Source organism: Diadema antillarum, unplaced genomic scaffold, assembly GCF_040938485.1.
Source record: "Diadema antillarum isolate AM-2024a unplaced genomic scaffold, OU_Dant_1.0 seq00000150_RagTag, whole genome shotgun sequence".
Classification (NCBI taxonomy): Eukaryota; Metazoa; Echinodermata; class Echinoidea; order Diadematoida; family Diadematidae; genus Diadema; species Diadema antillarum.
The window spans coordinates 903,655-919,422 of record NW_027271223.1 but is presented as its reverse complement, the minus strand read 5'-3'; the positions used below and the strand labels follow the sequence as shown (position 1 = coordinate 919,422).

Sequence of the window (15,768 nt, the reverse complement as noted above, 5' to 3'; positions counted from 1 at the left end):
CAGCCCTCCTAGCTAACCAGCTTGATGAAGCCAGTGACATTCCCTCTCGTCAGTTTCGACCAGCTAGCCTATACCCGGCTTGGTGAAGCCAGTGATGTCCCCTCTCATCAGTCGAGACCAGCCCTCCCAGCTTGATGAAGCCAGTGACATCCCCTCTTGCCCATTGAGACCAGCCCTTCCGTTGGTACAAAAGTTTTGTACAAACTAACTTTAATTACCCGGTACTATTTTAATACACCTAGATCCAACAACTGTTTTGAACCTGCAAATGAAAGTTAATGTTGATATTTAGTACACAAAACATCAATAAATTGAATAGATAACTCTGTGTTCTCAAACGATGCTGTTCTTATTCTTGCTGTAATTTAACTTATAACATTTTTTTTTAAAACCCAAAGCTGTGGTAGTGGTTAATAAGATTATGGTTGTCTTGATCATTACTTTTAGGGTTACAAGTTACATAGTTTGTACATTGCAGCCACATATAGGCCTACTATATGATTGTATGTGGAATTATACAGACCCCCAAATCCCTTGCATGTGGCTGGATTGAAAGACATCATAGGCCCGATATGAGGTTGTATACACAACATATAAATAAATAGGGCCTACTTTGTAGATGGGTAATTCCATGAAGTTGGGGCAGTGTCCATGTATGTAGCATCGTGATATTGACAAAATACATGTCAGCATAACTCAATATCAATTATGCTATACATTTATTGTTTGTAGGCTTTACATTTGCATTGAGGCCACACATTTTCCTGGAAATTTTGTGCCATTCAGACTCAATTTTAATGAAGTTATTAAACAATATGTAACACTGTGTCCTGGAGCATCGTGACGTGTCCACGTAGCATCGTGATATTTTAAGATTTGGTCCAAAGAGACAAATTATGGCAATGAGCTTGACCAAAATTTGATGCAATATGCATATTTACAAGTTATGAATAAGATAGCTAAATATCTCAAATTTCCTGTACACAGTTTCAATTTTAAAAGAAAATTACAAAATGTATCACGATGCTATGCGGTGTCCTATTTTGTGTAAAACTGTGGAAAGGAGAGTTAACATATTTAGCTATCTGACTAATCTAGTAATTATGCATATTATATCAAATTTTGGTCAAGCTAATTGCCTTAATTTGTCTTTTAGGACCAAATGTTTACTATCACGATGCTACATGGACACGTCACGATGCTACAGGACACCATTACATATCGTTTTAATAATTTCATCAAAATTGAGTCGGAATGGCACAAAATTTCCAGGAAAATGTATGGTCTCAATACAACTGCAAAGCCTTTAAACAATACATGTATAGCATAATTAGTATTGAGTTATGCTAAAATGTCACACTTCGTGCCCCAACTTCACAGAATTACCCAGATGCACAATGAGAGGCTGAGGTCATCCCGATGTCATGTGCAGTGTCAACTCATCAAAAATTTGGCTAGGGTCTCTGTAGGTCTTATTTTCCTTTTTGCTATTTAAGTTCTACAGTAGACAGTCTATTTCTAACATATTTCATGGAGTTTTCTCTGTTGCATGTATGTGAGCACTACAAGATAAAGCTACCTGGTAGACTCTACACTGAAATACATGGGATAGCAAGTTCTGTGACTAAATTTACAGATTGGTGAAGAACTAACGGGACTATCCTAATTGTAAGTCCGTGTTAATGCCTTTCATTGTGTCTGATATACAGATGAACTCCAGTCCAGATGCCCCTGTGAAATGGAAAAAGGACAAGTTCATGAATGCCGTTGCCTTCTCCAATTAGTTGTGGAGGAAAATGCTACTCTGAGGAAAGGACTTGGGTCAAATTGAAGTGGATCAAAACCTGGTGAGAGTGCTGACAGATATTGATTTTATCAGAGCCTGGGCAGATGTAAGGAGATAACAGGTTACTGTAAAAGTGGATATTTTAGCGCGACTAATTTTTTTGCGGTCGGCGGGGTAAGAAGAGCTTCGCATGTTTATAGTTCCGCGGAATCAAGACATCAACTACTTGAACAAATGGCGAGCAAAAATATTCGCATGCTTTTATTTTCGCGCTAGTTTCGGCTTACGCGAAATGCGTGAAAATTTCAACCAACACCGCAAGAAATTTCCACTTTTACAGTAGATGATGAAGACGTCCCTTTGGCATGCATATTAGGGAATTTTTATGTAAATATCATAAATAAAATGAGCTATTTTCATTGGACTTTCAGCATATAACATAATTGCTTTCATCAGTACTAAACTTGTCATTGCTTGAATGATAGTCTTTAAAGAGAATATTTACTATGTGTATTACTGAATAGTTAATTGAGTCTATATGAGTAGTAAAATAATTTTTCATTGTAAATGTGTAGTAGTTACTTTATTACCAACATTCAGTCATTAGATGAGAGATCAATAGAATGTGCTTGTTGGCCTCTATTGCAGTGGAACAGCTAGCATCACATCCAAGTGCCATCACAGATATCCAGGTTGTTGAAGCCAGTGACACCCCCTCTCGCCAAATAAGACTGCCTCTTATAGGCTACGCAGCTCGGTGAGACCTGTGACATCCATCTCGCCAGTGGAAACCAGCCCTCCCTGCCACCAAGCTCAGTGAAGCCAGTGACATCCCCTCTCATCAATCAGAACCAGCCCTCCCAACTACTTAGCTCCATGAAGCCAGTGACATCCCCTCTCATGTTCTTCTTTGTGGCTGGCAAATGTTTGAAAACTGAACTTGGATGACTTCAATATCATAATTATGTTGAGTGCATCCAAGTGATGGCAATGATAATAGCTCTGACACCAGTTCTTCCTGTAGGCCTACTGTCAATTTATGCCTTCATTGTGTATTATAGCAAAAGACATGTTAGTAATGAAAAAGCTGCACCTTTGTACCAGGATTGTTGGGGATTCTGATAAATGCACATTGAACATGAATAACATCAATTCCAATCATAGACTACATTCATGTGATGGCAGTGATAACTGATATGACACTACATTTATATCTCTGAACTCTCTATTTCTGTCTTTCCTGTGAGGTAACAACAAACATGTTAGTACTCAAATGTGTGAATCAGAATGAAACAGTGAATTGATTGCCTGGAAAATTTGTTCTTGCCCCATGTAGCAAGTAGGGAAAATAAATCCTGTAAACTCCTAAACTGCATGTGCGTTAAACTGTTACTGGAAACTGAAAGGGCTGCAATATCCAGGCACAAAGTGTTTTGTCCTTTTTTAGCTCACCTGAGCCGAAGGCTCAAGTGAGCTATTGCGATCGCTCTTCGTCCGGCGTCCGTCGTGCGTCGTCCGTCGTGCGTAAACTTTTTACATTTTCATCTTCTTCTCGAGAACCCCATGACCGATTTTCACCAAACTTGGCAGGTAGCATCCTAGGGAGATAGGATCTCAATTTGTTCAAATGGGCACCATGGCCCACCTGGGGGGCCCCAGGGGGGCCCAAACACCCTAAAATTAAGGAATCTTTAAAAATCTTCTTCTCTAGAACCAGAAGTGATAGGGCTTAATTGATACTATGAGTAAGTACATTGATGACTGTAGTTTCAAGTTTGTTCATGGGGGAATCAGGGGTGCCCCCCTTGGGACCCAGGGGAGGGGGGTGGGGAGGAGTCCTAATGGGGCCTAAATTGTACATTTTCATCTTCACTTTGAGATCGCCATATCTGATTTTCACCAAACTTGGTAGGTAGCATCCCTAGGGGGATAGGATCTCAATTTGTTCAAATGGGCACCATTGCCCACCTGGGGGGTCCCTAGGGGGCCAAACCCCTAAAATTAAGGAACCTTTAAAAATCTTCTCTAGAACCAGAAGTGATAGGGCTTAGATGATACTATGAGTAAGTACATTGATGACTGTAGTTTCAAGTTTGTTCATGGGGGAATCAGGGGTGCCCCCCTTGGGACCCAGGTGAGGGGGTGGGGAGGGGTCCTACATGGGGCCTAAATTGTACATTTTCATCTTCACTTTGAGATCGCCATGTCTGATTTTCACCAAACTTGGTAGGTAGCATCCCTAGGGGGATAGGATCTCAATTTGTTCAAATGGGCACCATTGCCCACCTGGGGGTCCCTAGGGGGCCAAACCCCCTAAAATTAAGGAACCTTTAAAAATCTTCTCTAGAACCAGAAATGATAGGGCTTAGATGATACTATGAGTTAGTACATTGATGACTGTAGTTTCAAGTTTTTTTCATGGGGTTGGCGGATTCATTCCCCCCCCCCCCCCCCCCCCCCCACGCCCTTAGGACCCAGGAGAGGGCTGGGGAGAAGTCCAACACTTGTAATGGAGCCTGAATTGTACATGTTCATCTTCTTCTTGAAAACCTCAAGATGAATTTTGACCAAACTTAGCAGGTAGCATCCCTAGGGGGATAGAATCTCAATTCCTTCAAATGGGCACCATGTCCCTCTTGGGGGCCCCCTAGGGGGCACCATGTCCCTCTTGGGGGCCCCCTAGGGGGCCCACCCCCCCCCCCCCCCCACATTGAGGAATATTTAAAATCTTCTGCTCTAGAACCAGAAATGATAAAGCAAAGTTAATACCTATGAGTTTGAACATTGATGACTTTAGTTCCAAGTTTGTTAATTGCAGATTCAGATCCAGGACTGCCTGCCCCCTCTCCCCCCCCCCCCCCCCCCCCGAGCCTAAAGTTTCCAATGTTCTCAGGTAAGAGTGTGCAAGAATGCATGGAAGGTGAAATTGCGATACTCAGGTGAGCGCGTGACCCGCGGGTCTCTTGTTTTTCATTTGGTCTTTTTTCCCCCTGTGTTTCCCAGGTGTTTCAGAGGTGAAAAACTACAATTACTCCGTTACGATAAAATATTGCATCAGTGTTTTAAAGTGAACTTAAGCAGGGCTGTCATGCACAACAGTGTACATCACTGAAGGGCCTTTCACACATTTCATTATTGCTCTAACTATTATTATTATTACTACTACTACTATTGTTGTTGTTGCTAATTTTTTATTACTATCATCATCTTCATAATGATTATTATCCTCATCATTTATGTGATCACTGATATCATGCCATGTGTTACATTCAAGTGGCACAGCAGGTCCTACACAGTAGCATTGTCCATCAGCATTTTGGAAGACACTTTTTCAGCACAAAATTTTGTGATAACTCTATCAAATCACATTATTATGAGGACAATATTTTTGTGGTAAATGGAGTTTGTGCCCTTGTAATATTCATTGCATCTATATTTTGTGGCCAAAAAAAAAAAAGTATGAATTTTGATAAACAAATGTGTTGGAAGTGCTTCAAACAAGATGTTCAGTTTTCATTCACATAGATATAAAAATACATTGTAATATACATTTTGGTAGGTCCCTACATGATGTTCTACTGATATAATTGTATATGCTCAAACCCTAAACCAATTGTGTTTTGACAATGCAATATGTAGAAGGTCTCCACACTGAAATAGTATAGTGTTCTTTGTACTTGAAGTCATTAACCCTGTGACATTGATTCTTGGACTTTCACTTCAATATTTTTTCCCTGCAAATGTACAAGTTATTTGAAAGTCGTTGCATTTGTAAGGTTCTTTTAATTTACATGTTATAGTGTTATTATCATAATTGTTCAATATGATAGGAGTATAATGTGTAGATGCCCAAATTGACTAATGACAGAATGCTGAGCAGTTTCTTTTTTCTTTTTTTTCTGCAAATGATTACCTTACCTGTGTCAATTGGCAATCTTTGCGTTACAATTATTTCTATTATGACATTTTATATTTAAAAGATATAGGCCTACATGCAAGTAGCCAGCACAGATTTGTTATCTCTACATTGTATATCACATCACATTACTGTGAGAGCAGTTTCTAAATACATGTAGCACATTTGCAATTAGAACCTGTGCTCATGATGCAACACCAAATGCAAATATACATGCAAAGATAAAAGAAAATGTAAGGTCAGTGTACCCTGGTACACACAACTTCTAATGTAGGTCCCATGTACACATGCAATTTATATGTGCACATGAAATTTGTATTTATGCATGGTAGTATAACGTAAGTGTAGGGATTTATTTTGAACCTTTTATTATAAGTGTATCCCCCCTTCTTTTATTACAGGTACCACCCCTCTACACATAAATACGTCAACCCACACATACAGTAGTACCGGTATTCACATCCACATGCATCCACACACCCCACCCACAATTGTATCACAGACACACCACATATCACATGACATTTTCCACTCTTTCACTTCTCACCCATTGTTCCCTGTAATACTGAAATCATGCCTAAATCACCCAAGCCTGCACATCATTTACATATTATTATGAATATTTAGTTTTAACCTTTGTTTCTTTATTTGCATGTTTTGTTATGTTGATTTTGTGTATGCATATTTGTGACCGGCGACAACGGTTTCAGGCAAAAGTCGGGAATTTTGAAAATTCATTTTTTCACTGAATCACATTGCCCATTACCTAAGCTTTGCGTTGATATAAAACACGTGTATTCTCCGGCACCATAAGTGGGCATAGAAAGAGAAATCAAATGCATTTTTTAAGTTGTTAGCCTGACAAAATTGCGAGAAAACAGGCTTTGAAGATTCACCTCTTTCTCAAAGACAATGTCCGAGCGGCGATGCGAGGGGAGAATCACCCATCCGTACAATGGAGCCAATCGATGTTAAGCTCCACCTTTAGCAACCGTATCGCGTTCTGATTGGCTCACTGAGAGAGTCAAATTTCCCGGGCACCTTCCTTGGAGCTCAGCGTATGGAGCCGAAAAACAATGCGTTTCGCTCGGGTTTGTTTACAGTACGTCTTTCAAGATGGCGAATACGATAATTGCACGTATGGTGTACATGAACATGTGTATGGTGCACGCATTACGCAATGGCATCCACCATGACCGTGTGCATGTAACTGGAGCGGTGTCAAATCCACACATTTACAAATCGCGTTTTCATTGTGGTTGACTTGTCTAAAGTTGTCTTTGTGCTCGCAAGGGTAACGCTTCCTGTTTGTTTTGCTTTTACAAGACATTCATATGTTGCTTTGTTCATGGTGTTACTGAAATTAAAACAAACAAACAAACATGACTCATTAGTTTGATGCGATCTTGACGTGTAGTATGAATATAATTAGTCACATGTGACTGCTCCTTTCCTCTCATCTACCTTCCATTGAGTCAGTCTGCTGTCATAATTTTTACTACATGTGCAAGTAGACAAACCTGAGAATAACTAGTTTTCTTTTCACACGTTTATGTCATGCTGCATGATTTTTTGTTTCACTTCCGTTGTCGAACATTGCGGTAGAATAGTTTGGATAGAAAGCCAAACGAAGAGCACGCACTACAGAGCGAGCGTAAAACCACTATAGCAAGAACAATGGAGCATGTAATCGTGCACGCGTGGACAAAGCATTCCCCAGACGCTGCAACTGGTGTCTCCGTAAGCCGAATTATGTAAATGTATGCGACGCACCAGCCAATCGCATGCGCAACCCTGCGCCGTAGCAACGCTGGGGATATTGGCGCGGCGTTCGAAAGAAGCTCAAAACTGACGACTGCGATCCAACATAGGGTGCTTAAAATTCCATTTTCGATAGGAAAACCTTAGTCTTATGCTCTGAAATTTAGTGTAGATGTAGAAAACATATCAAAGATTCGATTTCTGCAAAAACCCTAAATCGACAAAAATAATGGTCAAAATCTTTGTACCCCCGTCAGGAGGGAATTTGCTCTTGCGACTTTTGCCTGAAACCGTTGTCGCGGGTCACATTTATGTAACAACCCACATTTACATGTAAACCCATGCCAAAATTATGTGAAGAATAAACTGGCTACAAGTTAGTTAGCCAGGGGACTCCTTCCAAGTAACACATGTGTGCTGCCCTAGTTTGCTTTTAGTGTGATGAGTGCTAGAGAGCTAAGTGAACCCTAGCCCTACATAAGTAATGTGTTAGATTTAAATTCACTGAAATATCACAAGATATTACCTGTGTATACAGGCCTAATTGTTAAATGTCAATTCACCAATGAGAAAAAAATGTGTTCTGATGATAAAAACCCAATCAGGGTTCTAGATAAAACTGAGTGAATGTTGTTGACCTATGTGGAAATAATTGACTTGAACAGATTATTCCTTGTGTCTTGATTTTCTCCTTGTATAGGTGAACAAGACATTGCATCATGCATGGTTGCATTGTACATACGATAAATAAGAAAATGTATAAGATAGCCTCAGAAATTGTTGGATTGGTTATTAGACTATTACAGGTGTCACATTATTCAGTCTAGAAGACTGAAAATGATCTGATTCCCAACATTTTTGTGTGTATCTGTGAAATAATTCCAATTAACCCTATTTATACAGAAAATAGGTAAGGCCTAAGCCATACCAATGACCAACTTTCTAACCTAGTATGTGCATGTGTCAATTGTGAAGAAAATCATCCACAATAAATGTTACAACTATTAAAGTCACATGAAATTACAAATACATGACAAGTTGTACCGGTAATAAAAATGAACTATTGGTTAGTTCCAATGCAAGTTTAGATATAACATTGTACCGGATACTTCGAATTCTCTGGCCTACTCGGTACTTGTGTTTCAAATCTTTGAAGAAAAAAAAAATGGGTTTGCCATGAAGATTGCATTGAATTGCATGTACATGTAATAACACAACCCGTTTGTGTTTCATGTAATAATTACATGAATTGTAAATTATTGTAAATTGAGATTTCGTTGATTTTTTTTTCTACGTAGCCCGACCAGACGCCGTGCGAAGCACGGCAGTTACTGCGTACATGGTACCGACCTAGCGCTGGGCCGGCTGTGTCCGTCCTTACCCGGAAAAGTTTCTATGTACGTACACGCACAGCCCAGTCGCTGTACATATAGCCCGCCCGGCGTCTGGTCGGGCTACGTATTACTTTACCGCATTCACCTATCCCGCTTTCGGTACTTCTCAACGAAGAATCTTGTAATGAATGGAGTTTGATGGCTTTTAGGATACGTTGCTACCGAGTCTTCTGACGATAGAACTAGCTCTCATAATATCTTGGAAGAAGGACATGTGAATCTGAAAAGGAGGAGTCCTTTGATTTTAGGTTAGCGCTCTCATCAAATGAAAACACGCAAGATCGTACAGCAGCTCGAGCTTAGAAGTCACTAGCACTGGACACTGTGTATGATGATGCGAGTTATGGCAAGTGAAGTGCGGCCAGCGCTCGCCGCGCCCATAGCACAGCCAGCCGTAGAGCTAGCCACAATTGCTCTACGTATAACTACTAGTAGTTCCGCAGCTCACTCGGCATGTTGGCTTGATTTCGCTGTAAGTTGGCTTGATGTTCGCAGTCAACAAGCAGTATTCCGCAATTCAAATACGTATCGCCATCGTATCGAAGGGTCTTTTTCCAGAAAAGTATGTTTTGTTTTTCGCTTTTTAAAACATTTGAGAAGATTCCGATTTCCAAGATATTTTCACACATGTTAAGTTACATATCTACCTTTCATTTTATACCCAAAGCACCTTCTCTTTCGCATGTTTTGCACAACCGAACACTCATCCCCAGTCCCTTTAATTGGTTTACACTCAACAATGTAGCCATTAAATTTGATGACCCTTATCAGCTAAAGAATATGAAGAATAAGAGGGCATCAACTTCTCAACACACCGTCCACGTTGGTCATACCAATTGCTGCACTTTTTTGTTCTTGTTTTTACAGCAATAGACCTGCATTTGAAGCAAATGGCATCATACAATGCACTGTATGTAAATGGGTATATGTAACACAGTAGTAATTAAAGAGCAAAACATTCTGTATCTTAACTTCTCACTGTATGCATATATCATTTTTTTTTTCTTTTTGCTTTCACTTTGAGCAGATTATGACTTGTACCTTTAAAACATGAGTGCATTACTGAAAGCATGATCTTGTTTGTTTGCAATTGTTTTGTCATGGGGGGGTCAGGAGAGATACAATAGTGGGAGAACTATTATGTTTCACTCTGTGACATTGATGATATCAATTTACCATTTATTTCATTATACAAACTAACAAAATGTTCAATAAAATTCATTCAAAGAAATTTGTTTGAGACTATGCATACTAAGTGTCAAAATGGATGTGGAATTTTGTGTACAAAGTAATGACTGCATTTTTTCTTTTTTTTTGCATAACAAAATAGCGAATACAGCCTGAGAGGAGTGAACAATCAGAACTTTAAACATTGTGGTTTGTTTTAAAGCAGAGTTCCCTTCCAAACTTTTCCTTCATATATCATGTAATGCAGCCATTTCAAAACCAATTTTCATCACATAAACTTATGATTCCTATAATAGCTCTTAGATATTGCATATAAGAGGTTTCTAATTAACTCCCCCCCAAAAAATAAAAAAAAATAAAAAAAAATAAAAAAAAAATAAAAAAAAATGAAATAAATAAATAAAATCTGAATCCCCCTCTCAACCAAAACTAGACCATCCCTTTAAAACCATGATGAGTATGAAATATGTTTCTATCATACCAGGCATAATGACTTCAGGGAAACCCATCTTCCTTGAAACAGCTGTCTTGCTATCCAGCAGGTGTGGATACTCTTTATAGACCTGCAACGAAAAAAAAAGAAGGAAGTTGTGTGTGTGAGAGAGACTGAACATCTCTCTACTCTTCAAATTGCCATGTTATGGTAAGGCACTTTATCTCATTCAAGTTACTTTCACAGGGCCATAAATTTTCAAAAGCTGTCTAACATCATAACGAGAAGAAGTCTTGACAAGAGTGGTTAACATATTATTCATCACAAGTTCAGCAATGTTATAATACAACATATCTATGAAGCGCAAACACAAATGTCTCTTATTGTAAAGAAAATGGTACAGATTATGGAAAGAAAAGAGTGCAGGCTATCTACTATAAGCTGCCTTAGTGGAATTGTGTGCTCTCCAAGCACTTTCCTGTTTTCAAACTAGAGAGTGACCTGATCAACAACAAGGTTTAATTGAACAAGGATTGTTGACTATGCATGACAGAGTATCTGGACAAATCTAAATTCATTTTATGACGGCACTCAACAGTGAAGGTCTGACAAGTGTAATGGGTGCGTCAATCATAATTCTATGAGACAGCCTTTTGCTGAAATAGTGGCCAGGCTACAGCCAGCTGATTTCAAATAATTCATCGGCAAAGTGTGCAGGATGACCAGTTTTGTCAGATTCCTAGTCCTATGAGATCACATAAAATTCTGTCCCCTGACATCTTCCCCACTTGAAAAAAAAAATGCGGCGGGACGTTCATATTCAAAATAGAAGTAGTAACCAACATCAATTCATGCTGCCTGGTCTGAGAACATTTTGATTCTGTCTGTCTGACAGGCATGTCTGAAACATGATGGCAGATTTAATGCCCTAAAGGAGAATGAAACCTAAATATTTACATGTATGTGAACTGAGGTAATGCAACAGCATTAGAACACACCAGCAAAGTTTGAGAAAAATCCAAAAATCCATAGAAAAGTTATCAATACTTAAATTTCTGCTACACCTTCGCTGGATGAGAAGACTAAGACAGCCATGATGTCACAAATGTTCCATTGGATGTACAAAGATATACAGAAAATGTAAAGAGAATTCCACAAAATTTCATTTTTTTAATGAAAAGTGCACATTTCCTTGACTTGTTACTGATGTAGGTTAAGGTTCATATTATTCCCCTCCCCCCCCCCCCCCCCCACACTTGCTAAAAGAGGTAAGTCAAGTGCTATATGTTGAATTTCCTTTATATTTCCTTCATATCATTGACCATATGTAGCATCACGAAGTGTTGCAGTCTTCTCATCCAGTGATGCCTGCACAAAAATTTTAAACATTCACAACTTATGAATGAATTGTCTGATTTTCCTCAAACTTTGCTGATGTGTTCTACCTATTTTGCTTGCTATCACTCAATCCCATATACATTTGGGTTTTGCTCTCCTTTAAAGCAGAAGAGCACAGAAAGAGATACAAATGGATTAACAGAAAATGAGAGAAAAGATTGAGTGACTGATTCTACCAAACACAGTAGCCTAGAACATTTCAACACTTCACATGTAAGTCCAACCCTCATCCAGGTATAAGATTCAGTCTCTAGTTCTAGAGATTAAATCATGCTCTCCTTCATGGTCTTAAAAAAAAGAGCAAAGCAAAGCAAACCAAAAGAATAGGAGCTCTGTAGAGCTTCGTAAGTGGTATATCATTGTCAGAGCCACAGTATCAGCACAGTATATCAAGACTCATTAGTATTTCAAGAGCACTTTGGGACTTGGAAGGTCCTTGCCCACCTGTTTGACCTCTCCATGCAGCATTTTGAGGGTCACCCAGATGCCTTGACCTTTGTGGTTGACCTCTTTGGCTTGGACAAACCTCCTGATAACACTGTCCAGACTGTCATCACTGGGGCAACTGTAGAAGAGAGACACGAAAGAAAAAAAACAATTCAGATATCATTGTTATTAAAGTACTTTGATAAAACAAGATTTCAAACAAAACAGGACCAAATCCTACATGAAAATGCCATGCTGATGAAATTATCGCAATACATATTGTCAGTTATTGTAGAAAAGGTGAATATCAAATCTGACTAAATCAATAACTTTGTCATCTGTCCTAAATCTGATTAATAGTTGTCTTCACATCTGTAGTCATATTGAATGAAAGAATTCCCTGTAAAGTTGACAAATGACTCTGAAGAATTGCACATAATACTTTATATGCAAAGTGGGCATTGCTGTATGACAAGACATTCATATGATTAATTTGTAACAAGGCATGATCATTTCATTCTCATGCAAAGACCTTGAATATCCACTTTAAGGGAGCAATCCCCAGATTATGTTTCTAATTTCAGTGTCAGAGCACTTAGGCTGTATATGCCATCAAAACTGAGACAAATATTCTGCTGTATAACAAATGGTCAGATGCCTAATCAATACTTTCATCAAAACAACATTCCACATTATACAACAATCACCAACACACATGTTTAGTGTACTACCAGGTACTTCATGTAAAACTTTTGTGGCTGTTTGGGAGGCATGATGATAATCAATGAAGTATTTGTTTGCTCCAAAACTGACAAGGAAGATTCAGATGAAGATGCTATGACAGAGGTAAAGTCAAGTTGAGTAAGCATAATATTACTCATGGTTTCCTTCTTTGTATTTTACTCTTTCTGTTTGCTCATTTTCTCTCATCTTTCTACACTACATATCCAGTCGTGTGTTGTTTTCTCCTCCAAGCCTGTTGACAAACAAACAAACAAAAAAACCTATCGATAATTTTAGTTCTATCATCCAACTTGCTGCGCAAGTGATTTTCTTGGCCATGTGTGAATGGCATCAAAAATAAAATCAACTTTTGCATAGCAATCCAAAAACCGATAATTCTATTTCAGTTAATGGTCTTCTGTCCCTTTGCCAATCTTGTAATGCATGCTATTAGCGTATTGGTAATAAAAATAACAACATCCACTGTGAAGGTCATTTGCATACAAACAAAACAACTGTGTTGTGCAACTTTTCAAGATCCCTGCACATCAAGAGTATATGTGTAAAACATACAATTAAAAACACCAAATGCCAAATGGGACTCAAACAGTAGAGAGAGCTATATGAATAAAAATACCAAAGAATGGGACCCATCTTTTATTTCATTTCATCATTTTGGAAAATATAAGCTATATCAAAACTGATTTGATTGAGTAAATGTTACTCTGCCTTTAAAATCATAAGCTATATCATATTTCACATGATTTTTTTAAATTCACCTCTCATAAAGAATGATTTCATGAAGCACAATGTCAACTGAAACTTATAAACAAAAGCCTGCATCTCCCACTGTTTGTGAACCATTAAAACCATGATCTTAACTTGAATGGAAGTATTGTCAGTGCCTACTTGCGTATGTGTCTACAATTACCCATGCATAATAAAGAGTACAACTTCAGAGGATCGGCTGTGTTACTATTTGTAACTACACCATGGCATTCATTCTTGTAAATACAGGTTTGTGTTTGTTTGTTTGATTTTCTTTTGTACATTTACCTTTCGACCACTTGCATATGTAGGTACACACTTTAATTTAGGATGGAAGAAAGAGCTTCACATCGGAGAGAGAAGACCTAGCAGTGTTAATTGAGGAAACGGCCATGACTTTTAGCAGTGCTGCACTGCAGTGCTTTAGGGTAGAAATTGATGCCATAACTGAAGCATGCCATGAAGTAAAGCATTCTAGATCTACTCTCTTAAAACTCTCTTGTAACTCTCTTAAAACTCTCTTGTAATTTCAATGGTACTAAAGTGTGATACCATTATGAATGGGGTAGTGGAGCTACAGTGATTGAATGTGTTTGGTCTCTATCATTTCTCATCTTTATGACAGCGTATGCAAAATATCCTATGCTAAAAGTGTGATGCACTGCTCTGACTTAACCTACACTGTAGATGCTGTCCAATGGAGCTGAAAATGTCGTATGCGTACATATGAGACAGTCACCATCAACCATTTCTACAGTCCAATCCAGTTAGAAGACAATGATTTATAGATTGAATGATCAATTTTCAAAGGGAGCACATAATATGTCATCCAAGCAAAGGCCATTCCTGTATATGTAGACCATATCATCCTGTCACATGAATATGTGTCTGTTTCTCTCTCTCTCTCTCTCTCTCTATATATATATATATATATATATATATAAATATATATATATATATATATATATAAAATGGTATTATTATCGCATGTTGGAATAAGAGCATGAAGACGATGAAGACAAACAAGTTGACGTAATGCATTATTTTCCAACTTCATTTATTTGTAAACCAAATTTTCGATCCTGCACGGATCTTCCTCAGGGTAACCTGAGGAAGATCTGTGCAGGATCGAAAATTGGGTTTACGAATAAATGAAGTTGGAATCTAATGCATTATGTCAACTTGTTTGTCTTCATCGTCTATATATGTATATATATATATATATATATATATATATATATATATATATATATATATATACAAAATACACATATATATTTTATCTCTAGACTCTTCCAACTGCTCAGACAACAGAGAACAATCAAGAACTCAGTTGCAACAGAAGTGCAGGCATTAAAACATATTCGAACAAACATACTGACACAGCTGTACCACAAGTAACCTATCAATGATTCTGGTGGTGATAAATACCAAAACAGTACCCATGAACATCTGTATGTAACTTGAGGTATGTTTTCTCAGAACAGTACTTCCAAGGTAGAATGCACAATGACTACAGTCATACACTGCTTGGATACCTCACAACTGATATCATATCCCTCAAGCATTATATCCCACATTACTTTATATCCCACATCACTTTTAATAAACACCCTTAATGTGATTAAGACCCACTACATGGATCATTAGTTCGCCACTGGGTGCACATCAAATGAATAGATGGAATGTCATTGGTAGATTGGAATGCCATTAATAGCAGTTGTGTGGCTAACAGCTTCAATTCAAACTGACAAACAGCTTTTATAGTTATGGCATTAAGAAGAGCAGACTCAACAGATTGTGGTAAGCGTGCTATTAACAATAATAATAATGAAATCATTATTAGGATATTAATGATGCTGCATAGTGTTGGTGTTAGTCACCATCACGCTCTCTTTGCCCTGTGAACTTGTGGCTGCTTTAATCACGATTCAATAATAATCTTTCAATCAAAATGGATATCTGTTAACATAAT

General features: G+C 38.2%; 1 protein-coding gene across 1 annotated transcript in view; it reads right to left on the bottom strand.

Moving 5' to 3' along the window:
- The window catches only part of LOC139727778 (dedicator of cytokinesis protein 1-like), a 136,111-nt gene that overhangs the window by 59,111 nt on the left and 61,232 nt on the right, over positions 1–15,768 (bottom strand). The window contains exons 13-14 of the mRNA XM_071638754.1: positions 12,321–12,441; positions 10,527–10,608 (exon numbers count right to left, since the gene is read on the bottom strand). Coding sequence (XP_071494855.1) covers positions 10,527–10,608; positions 12,321–12,441 — 203 coding nt within the window. The remainder of the gene's footprint in view (positions 1–10,526; positions 10,609–12,320; positions 12,442–15,768) is intronic.